Source organism: Tupaia chinensis, unplaced genomic scaffold (assembly GCF_000334495.1).
Source record: "Tupaia chinensis unplaced genomic scaffold, TupChi_1.0 Scaffold149501_1, whole genome shotgun sequence".
Lineage (NCBI taxonomy): Eukaryota > Metazoa > Chordata > Mammalia > Scandentia > Tupaiidae > Tupaia > Tupaia belangeri.
The window spans coordinates 3,825,883-3,838,812 of record NW_006209345.1 but is presented as its reverse complement, the minus strand read 5'-3'; the positions used below and the strand labels follow the sequence as shown (position 1 = coordinate 3,838,812).

The 12,930-nt window shown below is 42.0% G+C and overlaps 1 protein-coding gene across 1 annotated transcript in view; it reads right to left on the bottom strand.

Moving 5' to 3' along the window:
* Nucleotides 1–4,656: 4,656 nt before the first annotated feature.
* Nucleotides 4,657–12,930, bottom strand: part of LOC102486218 (RNA-binding protein 4B) — a 15,085-nt gene continuing 6,811 nt past the window's right edge. The window contains 3 exon segments of the mRNA XM_014585327.2: nucleotides 4,657–5,019; nucleotides 7,943–8,309; nucleotides 8,311–8,612. Coding sequence (XP_014440813.2) covers nucleotides 5,000–5,019; nucleotides 7,943–8,309; nucleotides 8,311–8,612 — 689 coding nt within the window. The 3' untranslated portion in view covers nucleotides 4,657–4,999.

The window sequence follows — 12,930 nt, the reverse complement described above, 5'->3', positions numbered from 1 at the left end:
AAAAAAAATTTATAATAAAAAACAAAGTATAAAAAAAAAAAAAGGAGGGAGAAGAGGATAAAGACAGCAGTGAACAATAGAGAGGCAGGATGTTAATGAGAAATAGATATGGTTTATTACCTGTTGATGATGACATGTATAGTATTCTCAACTGAACCGGTCTGGGAAGTATTTCATGATGGGTGAAGTCTTTTTAATAAGCAAAATGAGAAATAGTGATTGACTGTTTAAAAAATTATAATAATAATTATTGGGAAAAGCATGGAAAAGATATTGAATGATAAAGCGGGGAGATTGATATCTCTGTATTGACTGACATGCATGGCATTCCCTTTTGAAAAAGCAATGGAAGTCAATGTAAAGTTATATGTAATCTAGTGTAATAGAAAGAAGATTATGATGATAATAAAATAAAAAAAAAAAATGTTCATTATGGGGCCAACTGGTGGTGTGGTGGTTAGGCAGCTGGATCCTACATGGCTGACTGCACAGTTCAAGTCCAGGACTGGTGGCTTGAACAACACACTGGACACATGTGTGTGGATGCCCAAAATTCTTTTTTTTTTTTTTTTTTGAGAGGTTTTTGCTATAGGGTGCGTGCACTCGCCAGAGACAGACAGAGAGACAGAAAGCAAGAAATCATCCCTCGGGGGGGGATGACCATGCCAAAATCCCTTCTCCTCCATTCTCCGCTCGGGATCTTGGGCACGCATGCACACGTGCCCAGCGTGAGTTTTAAGCCACCGGGTCCGAGACTCGAATTGCAGTCGACTACATGAGTCCAGCGACATAGCCATTATGCTAACTGTTCATTCCTATACCCAAAATTCTGAGAGAATAGCAGAGAAGGGATGGTAGTGTGACCATCCTCCATGGGGATGCTTACTTTATCTTTCTGTCTCTGTCTTTCTCTAGTGAATATACTTATGCCTGCACTTGCTAGAGAGGGAGAGGAGAAAAAAACCCTCATGGAGAATGGTTATGTTGTAATCCTCTTCCCATCTCTCTCCTTTTGGGACTCTGAGCCCACATGCACACTTGCCCAGCATGTTTCTGAAGCCCCTGGAACTGGGACTCAAACTGCAGTACCTACCTTGCGGGATCCACCCACTTTAACCACCTAATCGTGGTTCCAGTTAAAGACTCTTAAATTTTTATCTCCGGTACCAGACTTATTTGTGCCCAAGATTCAGGTATACAATGACCTACCTGACATTTCTCCTTGAGTGTCTTACACCTCAATACATCTCAAACTTGACTCATCTGAAATAGAACTCTAGTTTCCCCTCTCCAAAATCTTTTCTATCTTTTCCACACCTCTTTTTCAATTTATGATAAAAGCACATGTACACACAAGAGAATGAGAAGAGGAACATCTCCCTAACTTCATAGGGTTTGGTCATATCACAGTCCTTTTCCTCTACCTTGTTGACTCTGGGCACATGCACATGTGCCTGGCATGTTCCAGGATGACCTGACTAGGGTTTCAAACCACAGTAGCCACAGGGGACCTAGCTTCTCTTTAGCAGTGCATTAACTACTGCACTACCAAGCTGACACTGACCGCCAACGCTTTATGATTTTTCCATCCACTTTATCTATTCCAGTCAGATTCCTAGGAGTCATTTTCAAGCCACTAGGTCTGGTACTTAAATTGCAGTAGGCCATGTGGGAATCCAGTGACGTAACCACTCCACCATCCATCTGCTGCCCCCCTTAAAAAAAACATTTTTTTTTAATTGCCAGAATACACCCACCAGAAAGCACACTCTCCCCCGGGGTGTGCTGCACCACAATCCTCTTTTCTCCAGCGCATCAGGATTTTCAGTAAGCGCACCCATATGCCAGACATCGCTCCCAAGCTTCCAGGCCAAGATTCAAACCTTTGTCAGCCATGTGGATCCCACTTGCCACGTATAACACTTAACCACTGTGGTATGAGTGGTTATTAAATAAATAATTCTTTAAAAAAAAATTATTCCATGAGTGAGAGAACACTCCCAATTGGGTCTGACACTGATCCAACCCCAGCCTAAGCCAGCCCCAGATCACAGGCACGTGTTTGCCTGGCGTTACTTGAGGTCTTAGCATGAACTCAGAACTTTCCCATGTGGGTCAGCCTCAAAGCATCAAATATTAATACTGTGCCACTGTCTAGCTCCACAGTAGCACTTAACGGCTGTGCTACAGGGCAGGACCCTATAGTCCTATGGTGGTTAAAGGAAGTGGATCCCACATGGTCCACTGCAATTGAAGTAAGTGCTGGCCCTGGCAGCTTGAATAACACACCAGACATGTGTACATATATACCCCAAATCATTACTGGAAGGAGAAATGAAGAGGAATTGCAGTATGGCCATGCCCCATTGAGGGGGCTGTTTTCTCTCGTATGTTCACACATTCTCTGACAAGGTAACTTAACAAAAAAATCCAGAACAAACTACTGCAGAATGTCACTGTTAATTATTAATATCCCATCTGAAGGAGTTAGCAGGTGGCATGGTGGTTAAGGCACTGGACTCCCACATAGCCGACTGCAGGTCAAGTCCCAGATCCAGCAACTTTAAAATCACACTGGGTACATGTGCATGCATCCCAAAAATCCCAAGAAAAGAATGGAGGTGAAGGAATTGCAACACGGAAAGAAAAAAAATGTGCTTTTTTGCTCTAAGTATTAGGACATTTTCCTTATCTTGATAAAATTGTCTTATTCATTTTAGCCAAAGCCTAATCCTAGTAAAATATTAACACTTTGGGAAGAAACTTCTAAATAGCTCATATATGAATTAAAATTGTATTTCTTTTTTAATTGCCAGAGGGCACATGTACTCAGAGAAGGGAGAGAAAGCATCCCTACTGGTTCATGATCACACAATTCCTTCGCCTCCATTTTTCCTTCTGGTCAGGATTTTGGGCACTCACACATGCCTGGCTTGTTTTTCAGATTGCCAGGACCAGAATTACAACTGTGGTTGGCTATGTGGGATCTGGCTCCCTCCTCACAGTGCCTAACTGCTGTGCTACAGGGCAGTCCTTATAAATGACTATTTTTTTAAAGAGGTGAGGACCTAGACAGTGGCACAGTATTAATATGTGATGCTACGAGGCTGACCCACATGGGAAAGTTCTGAGTTCATGCTAAGACCCAAGTAATGCCAGGCAAACACATGCCTATGATCTGGGGCTGGCTTAGGCTGGGGTTGGATCAGTGTCAGACCCAATTGTGAGCGTTCTCTAACTTATGCAATTTTTTTAGGAAGAATTATTTACTTATTTAATTACATTATTTATTGTCATTTTCCAATCTGACCAGAGAGAGAGAAAGGGAAAGTGAGAAACCAAGCTACCAGGTTCAGGACTTGAACTGTGGTTGGCCATGTGGGAATCCAGCGCCTTTATCCACCATGCCATCTGCTGGCCCCAGAATAAATCTTCAAAAACTACACTTAGCCAACTAAGTGTAAGATGTATATATCTCTTTTGTCAGAGGGTGAAGGCGTGTTGTGGTACTGAATCACAGAAGCACAGCGGTGGGGGCATTGGGGGATGGGAAGCAGAAAGTGGAGAGAGGGAGAAAGCATCTCCCAATGGGACATGGTCACACCACAATTCCTTCAGCTTTTCTCCATCCTGTCATATCAAGATTTCGGGTATGCACACACATGCACCCAACTGTTTTTTTTTTTTTTTCCCCCCCAAGTCACTGAGATTTGAACTGTTTGGCCATGTAAGATCTGTCTTCATAAACCACTAGGCCGCAGGGCCAGTTCAAAAGGTATATTCTTGGGGACCAGCAGTTGGTGTAATGGCTATGTCACTGGATTCCCATGTAGTCGACCATGGTTTAAGTCCCGGACCCAGTGGCTTAAACTCATGCCAGGCACGTGTGTGCGTGTGCCCAAGATCCTGAGAGGAGAATGGATTGCGGCATGGTCCTCCCCCCACCCAGGGGGTGATTTCTCACTTTCTGTCTCTCTGTCTCTGTCTTTCTGGCGAGCGCACGTGCCTTATAACAAAAAACTCTTAAAAGGTATATTCTGTATACTGGAAAACTATGAAGTAAAATTGAGTCAACCTCACTGGCCTTAGAGATATTCTGGCACAGCCTTTTCCTTATACAGGGCTTACTTTGGGGCTTAATTCTATCGGGCTTAATTCTATCCCTACTTATCTGGGTTTGCTAAGGTTTAAGCTGGAAATAGCAACTCTAGTTATTTAGAGAAAAGGAGCTAATGACCAGCTATACCATATTTATCAATGTCTCAAGATTCTGGCTAACTTATCACCTATTACTGAAGCCATATTACATCACTAGATCTTTCTACACCTAAATTTCAGATATTCATCCACTTAAATTTTGCAGTCTGAGCACAACTGAGAAACAATCAGAAGGTACTGGTGGTGAATAATAGTCACACAAACACAAAAAGATAGTTAAGTGTTAGAAATGTTTTATTTGTCAAAAAATAAAAAAAAATAAAGTGGGAGAAGTGGAGTAAAACAAGGCTAAATTTCAGCTAATGCTGTATCACGATCACAGGTCAGACATAAAAAACAAAACAAACAAAACAACAAAACCCCCAATGGTCCTAGCAATTTCAGATTAACTTCAATGTTAGAGTCCAGAGCTAACAGAGAAGAGTAAAAGACTGCTTGCCACTACATGGTCATTTTATAGGGAAAGGAGAGGCTGCAGGGAGGCAGGGAGAAGGGTTTAACTCCTAGGGAAAGCAAGGTAGATTCACTGTACAGGAAAAAGGGGATGCCAGCATAATCCTTACCTAGGGCTGCTCAGAGGCTGAGAATGTAAGGAACAGAGTGAGAGGCTACAGAGACTAGTATCAGAAGGAAAGAAAAGTCAACTTAGAAGAATTAAATTAAGAAAGAAAACATAGTTGGTCACAAACTCCTTTGTTTACTGAAACATGAAGCAATGGAAACATCCCGGCAAGGGGAACCGCGCGGAGCAAGTTCTCATATATGACCGCAGCCCGAGGGTTCAGTCCGCAATTATCCTACCTGAAAGAGAGCACAACACAAGAGGCTTACACAATGCCTGGAGAGCAGCTTGGCTCCGAGTACAAGGGCCCTGGTCCCGTCCTGTATTCCAGGGGGGAAAAAAAAAAACAAAGAACAAAACAAAACTAAGTCAGACCGGAACAAATGTATATCCATGTAATTAGCTAAGAGACTACTAACAGCTATATATAGAATCTGCTTGTAGCTATGCATAGGAAAAGAAGCAAACTAGTTGAAGACTGCTATGTTGGTGATGAATGCCCCCTTAATACACCTTTCTCACTTTCTTATCCTTTAGACAAGATAACCCCTGGGATAGAAGGCTACTGTCACTGTGACGAAGGTCATATATGTATATTACATAGAACCACAATTTAATTCTGGGGTATAGGAAAAGCACAAGATGCTGACATCTCAAATCTGGCCAACTGTACTATTCTAAATGTGTTTTAATCTTTCATAAGTAAATAAGCTTTCAGAAATGACAGTCACAAAGGATAGGGTATCAAGGAATAGTCGCATTCACTCATCTTCAACACTCCTACATATCACATTGCAGGTTTAGAGCCACAGATCCAGTAGTTCCCCTAATTGACCAAATCTCCCTTGCCAAATCAAGAGAAGAAACCACTCCTAGAATTCTTTAATTCTTCATTGTTGATGGGAACTCCAGACACCAATGGCTTGGGGAAAAGAAAAGTTAACTCACACCATGTTCCTCTACTTATTACAGACAAAGGGCCAAATCTTGGTCTTGATCTGTGCCAATCGACTTCAAAAGTTGTGACGTTCCTGGATCAGTTCTGTTAGGGTCAGACCCGAATTTGGATCCCCAACAGTTCTGGAGTATTTCATCCTGGCAGCCTCATTAACATCAGACTCCTGGGACTGCAACCAACTCAAGGTTATTCAGTCCACTTGAGGGTCACACCTGGAAGGTAAGTTTCTTTAAAAGTCATCACTAAAAAGAGGTTAAACAACCACTACTCATGGTTAAAATTCACTTTAAAATGCTACCCTAACAATATCCTTTAAAAATTGCAATATACTAATTTAACATTTAACTCTGGATCATACTTGAGAGAAACAAGTTATCTGACAGATGGATAATAATCACCTTAATTCAGATGCATATCCCACCTTATGGTAGAACCTACTGGGTTGAAAATAAATATTAACAGCAAACTCTACCAGCTGGAGGATTATCCATTTCACACATGAACACACCACACACAGTGCTGCACAATGGTCTTGTGAGATCCCATGTTTTGCTGACATCTTTGCTTCTCACTTAACATAAAAGAGTAAATTCCTATGGTTTTGTTTCTTCTATACACATACCAGAGGGTAAGTTAGAACAATGGAAACTCAGTGTTTAACTCAGTTTCACTTTGCTTCTGGGGCTCAAATTCAAGTGATGCTCAATATCAAAATACAAAAAAAACCATGAGAATATAGAGTTGTCATGATGCCATTTCCACTTAGATGAATATTTATCCATTTCTAGAGACTCCTAATTATTCTTGCCATTTCAACACCTTGGGTACTCATTTCCTAAGGTAGGAAATGTTAAAATATTTTTTTAAAGAATTTGTTTTTATTTAACTTTATTTATTATTATTATCATTATTATTTTCCAGTTTGATCTGAGAGAGACAAAGAGAGAGAGGAAGTGAGCAAGTAAGCCACCAGGTCCGAGACTTGAACCATGGTTGGCCATGTGGGAGTCCAGCACCTTTAACCACCATGCCACTTGCCGACCCCAGGAAATGTTAAATTTTTAGTCATTCCTATGGGATTTTAAATATGTCAGAAAATTACCAATTTATTTAATCCCTTTTATGTTCTCTTTTAAATAAAAAACAAAACAAAAACTGTTGGAATAAATGGGAAGCATCAGTTTCTAAATGACAGAATCACGGACTACAGAGAAATCAGGCTTAAGTGCTCATATAGAACAAGATGCTCCAGATTACTAAACAGGAAGGGACAGAGCATCAAAATATTTAGCTTTAAAACAAGTGTCTTAGAATAAAACACTTCAAAGGATTTTATCCAGTTTGTGGATATTAGAAGTTTCCTTTGATAGTGGTTAATGACCCAAAATTTTAATTTTAAACCAAGAGGCTAAAGTTATAGTTAAAATTCTCACTGTGATATTTATTCATTATTAACTCTTGAACCTATACTTTAGCGTAATATCACAGTGACTTTTTTAAATGCCAGAGAACATGGACACTTGAGAAAGGGAGAGAGGAAGAAAGCAATCCCAGTGGGTCATAATCACACCACAATCCCTTTTCCTCCATTTCTCCAGTCAGGATTCTAGGCTCATGTAAGTTGCTGGGGCTAAGATTTGAACTGTAATGGACCATGTGGGAACCAGCTCCCTTAACCACTATGCTACAGGGCTGACCCCACAGTACTTTTTGTAGTGGAAAGAGCATAGGTTTTGGAGTCAGACAGGCCTGAGTTTGAATTCTGGCCCTACCTCTCACTTACCAACTGACTATGAGCAAAGCACTGAATCAGAATCTTAGTTCCTTTCTCTGTAAAAGAGAAAATATCTCAAAGGCTTATTATATAGATGAAACAATATACACAGAAGGCATGTAACAAATGTTAGTTCTCTTAAATGAATTTCTGTAACCCAGATCTGCTTACAATTGATTAAAGAACAATATTCTCACTAACAAACTGTGTTTGTTCTATGAGAAGGAACAAGTTGGTACGGGTCACATACTAAAACCCCCACTGACCAAATAAACCTCCAGCCTAAGTTAGAAAAATACTGAGGATTAACATGTAATTGTACTTTTTGGACACTGTCCCACCAGAAAACAGGTGGCTCCACTCTATGAAGCATGGATCTCTTTCAAAGGATCTAAATGAAATCTCTTAACCATACCCACCCCACTCTCACCTCCGTTTTTAAAAGGCTGAGTATCGTGCTCGGTCCACATACTGCTCCCGCTCATACCGAGCCATGTCATACAGAGAATTTCGTGCAGCTGCTGAAGCCTGAGACATCTCACTCTCTGGCCCATAACCGTAGCCCTCTCCAACCGTGGGGAGCACAGCCGCAGCACGACGCAGTGGGCTCCTGTCCCTTCCATAATAGGAGGAAGAGGTAGCAGCAGCCATAGCAGCTGAGGTGGGAGCAGGGCCAGAGTTTGGCAATAGGTGTCTATCATAGGGATCAACAGAAGCGGAGTTGAGGTGACCGGATACAGCTGTGCCCTGGACTTGAGGCAGATGGGACATGGTCTGCTCTGCATAATTATATGCGGAAGCTGCTGCAGCTGCTGCCACTGCCTCATAAGAGCGGACCCGGTAACGCTTATAGTAGTCGAGTGCTCCATATGCATCGTTGTAATACATGGATTCTCCATAGCCCATGGTGTAAGGTGTGCGAACTGCTCCATATTGTTCATTATACTGGTCGGTAAAGTCTGCCACACGACCTGTACGATCCACTGGGCACTCTTTGGACCAGTGCCCCTCTTTCCCACACCGATAGCAGCCACTCTGGTCTCCCATTCCAGGAGCAGTCCGAAGTCGGCTTGTGGATAACTGCACGTGCATTCTTTTGCCTTGAAGAAACAGACGTAAAAATATTTACTATAACAATATTATCCTTCCCCAAATGAAAGTAAAATAGTTGGCATAAGACACACATACATACATCCTGTGTACTTTAGTAATCCACTCCAAAAAGTAATCTACTTTAGTAATTCACTACAAAAAAATAGTCGATTTTTTTTAAAAGAGAGACTTTTGCTATAGGGCGTGTGCACTTGCTGAAAAGACAGAAAGACGGAAAGCAAGAAATCACTCCCACCTGGGGCAGGGATGACTACACCATAATCCATTCTCCGATCTCCTCCTGGAATTGTGGGCACGTGCACACATGCCCAGCTTGAGTTTTAAGCCTCTGGGTTCAGGACTTGAACCGTGATCAACTACGTGTGAGTCTAGCAACGTAACCATTACAACATCTGCTGGTCCCAACAGTCGAAGTTTTAATACAGATTGATAACTACAAAGTTTGAGTACTTAGAAACCAGTTACTACTTTCTTACAGCATAGTAGACCAGACTCCCTACTTCTGTCTCCACAACTTTCCTTTTTTATTCCAACCACAGAAATTCAAAGTTTTGACTTCTCACTAATAAGACTGTTATTGTTAATGATTCAAAACCCACCAGTATGTCCAAATCAAATATCCAACTAAAACCTTGCTTACACTAGACTCGGAAGACATCTTACCTCTACTGATTTATACAGGGCAGCAAAAGGCCTGAACATTTACCATAGCTTAAAAACCATAGCAACTGTGCATTTTGTTTCCTCTAACCATTTGCAGGTGTCACCAAAAAGGCTCTTCCTGATGGGTACACAAATCATTACTTGGTTTCTGTGTTAACTCTAGAACCTTTGGGAATGGTTATAAGACCTTCCAGATTTCAACTCCACTCCACTCTTTTTTTCCCCATGGCTACTCTGGAAAAGAAAACTATTGGGTTGTCGGGAAAGTCATGATGCATTTTTGCGTAGAAAAATGTCATGACTTTTTTGATCAAAGTATCTCAACAAGAATTAAAGATTGTGAAATAGGACCATTTTTTTTTATTTTTTAAAAGAATTATTTAATTTTATTTATTTATTTTTAAAAATTTGACCAGAGAGAGACACCCAAAGAAGAAGGATAGTGAGAAAGCAAACCACCAGGTCCAGGACTCAAACCATGGTCAGTCATGTGGGAGTGTCCTGTACCTTAAGCACCATGCTACCTGCTGATCCCCAAATAGTACTATTTTCTTAGGAATAATGTGTTACTATGTAATGCAGTAACTGGTATTTCATTCTGCCACATCACTTACAATTATTTAAAAAAAAAAACAAAACATTTTAATGGGACCAGCAGTTGGCCATGTGGAAGTTCAGCACCCTTAACCACCATCCCACCTGCCAGCCTCACTTACAATTCTTTTATTCTTTTTATTTTTTTGCTTTAGGTTACGTATGCTCTCCAGACAGGGAAAGTGAGAAACCACCCTCCCACAAGGGGAATGGCCACACCACAATCCCTTATCCAGTCTGCATTTGGGCACATATGAATGCCCAGCATGTTTGCCGAGCCACTAGGTTCAGGATTCAGACTCAAAACTGCACAGCTGACCACTTGGGATCCAGCTGCCTTTACTTCCACAACACCTGCTGGTCCTAGCCTACAATTCTTTATGGGGGATTATCTATTTGTTAGGGGAAAAAAATGCAGTATTTGCATCAAGGCTTCTGGGTACCCATATAAACAACTCACATCCATACTTATAGGAAATGATCAGAACTGAGAAACAGCCAAGAGAAGAAATAATTTGCCCCTAGTGCTTATGTGCCACCAAATCTAGGGACTTTGGCTGATGAAAGTATTGCAAACACTTTAAAAACAGTTGCGGGGGGAAGTGGGGGCAGGCCAGCAGGTGGTGTGGTGGTTAAGTTGTTGGACACTCCCATATGGCCAGGCATGGTTCAAGTCCTGGACCTGGTGGGCTTGCTTTCTCATCTTCCCTCTCTCTCTGGTCAAATTAAAAAAAACCAAATGAACAAATAAAGTAATTCTTAAAAACAAACAAACAAACAAAAAAAACAACAGTTCAGGGGACCAGCAGATGGCACAATAGTTCAGTCGCTGTTTGAGTCCTGGACCTGGAGGCTTCAAACTCACGCTGGGCATATGTGCGTGTGCCTAATATCCCAAGAGGAGAATGGAGAAGAGACTGAGGAATGTGAGGAGTGGCTATCCCTTCAGGGGATGATTTCTCACTTTTTGACTCTGTCTCTCTGGTTGAGTGGTTGAATCTTTGTGTCTCATAGCAAAAATCTCTCCAAAAAAAAAAAAAAAAAAAAAAAAAGCAGTTCAGGAAGGACCTGCAGAGGGTATAATGTTTATGTTGCTGGACTCTCAAGTAGTCAACCCTGGTTCGAGTCCTGGACCTGGTGTCTTAAATTTCACAGCAGTTGTATGTGTATGCATGCCCAAAATCTGAGAGAAGAGTGGAAAAGGGATTGTGATGTGTCCATGCCCCCCCACCCTGGTGGAGGGTGATTTCTCACTTTCTGTCTCTCTGTCTCTATCTTTTTTTGGGGGAGAGGTTTTTGCTATAGAGCATGTGCGCTTGCCACAAAGACAGAAAGTGAGAAATCACCCCCCAGGGGGATGGCCATGCTGCAATCTCTTCTCCTCCATTCTCCTCTCAGGATCTTGGGCATGCATGCACATGCACACATTGAGTTTAAGCCACCAGGTCTGGGACTTGAACTGTGATTGACTACATGGGAGTCCAGCAACGTAGCCATTATGCCATCTGCTAGCCCAAAGAAAAGGAATATTCTTGGCAGTAGTCTAGTCCCAAAATTATATTAAGTATTTTTTAAATAATTATTTATTTTATTTATTCATTCATTTATTTTTTAGTTTGATCAGAGAGAGACAGAGGGTGAGAGTGAGAGAGAGAAGAAGTGAGAAAGCAAGCCACCAGATTCAGGACTCAAACCCTGGTCGGCCATGTGGGAGTGTCCAGTGCCTTAACCACCACGCCACCTGCTGGTCCCCAGTTTTTTTTTTTTCTAAGAAGTTTTTTTATTTTTGCTATAGGGCACGTGCGCTCGCCAGAGACAGAAAGAGAGACAGAAAGTCTGTCCCCAAGGGGGATGGCCATGCCGCAGTCCCTTCTCCTCCATTTTCCTCAGGATCTTGGGCATGCATGCACACGCACCCAGTGTGAGTTTTAAGCCACTTTGTCTGGGACGTGAACCACGGTTGACTACGTCGGAGTCCAGCGACATAGCCATTAAGCTAACTGCTGGTCCCGGTTTTGGCTTTTAAGTTAATGATTTTTAAACTGCAGCCAAAATACAGCCAGTACAGATGTGGAAGACAGGGCTTTATGTCAGCTCTTTTAAGGGCTGCTGAGAACAAATTTCACCATCTGTGAAGAGCAAGCTGTTCTCTTTATCAGAGCTTTTCTGGATGTAGCTACGTGATAGGAGGCCTTGTTGCAAACAGCCTGATTCAGGACAGCAGCCAGAATAGCACCATGCACTGACCCTGAAAGGGGAGATGCTTAGTGCAGGAATATCACTTAAGCCAAACTTAGTTCTGCCCATTGTCTAAGAGTCCTAACATTCCAGTATCTAGTACATGCTGCCTCCTACTTAAAACCCATTTTTAAATTTCAAGTTGCTGGGGCTGGGACTCAAACCAGTCATCCATGAGTCTAGCACCTTAACCACCATGCCACATGCTAGTTCCATTATTATTTTTTAATTTGACCAGAGACAGAGAGAGACAAGTCACCAGGTATGGGACTTGAAACATGATCAGCCATGTGGGAGTCCAGTGACTGAACCATCACACCAACTGCTGGCCCCACTAAGGGAGAGATTCAAGATTATACATATCTGGGCCAGCAAGTGGTACGGTGGTTAAGGGCACTGGACTCGCATGTGGTAGATGGCAGTTAAAGTCCCAGACTTGGCAACTTGCTTTCTCACTTTCTTTCTCTTTTACTCTGTCCCTCTCTAGTAAAATTAAAATGAATGAATAAATAAATAAAGTTCAATAAAAATAACTTTAAAAAAATTATAAACATCTATGGCAAGATGTCTATCACTTTGTAGTTGCGAAAAGGATGCAGATAATTATTATTTCCCCCTGGGACCAGCAGTTGGCATAATGGCTGGCCCTGGGACCCCATGTAGTCGACCGTGGTTCAAGTCCTGGACCCAGTGGCTTAAAACTCACGCCAGGCGCATGTGCGTGTGTGCCCAAGATCCTGAGAAGAGAATGGAGGAGAAGGGATTGTGGCGAGGCCATCCCCCCGGGGGGTGATTTCTCGCTTTCTATCT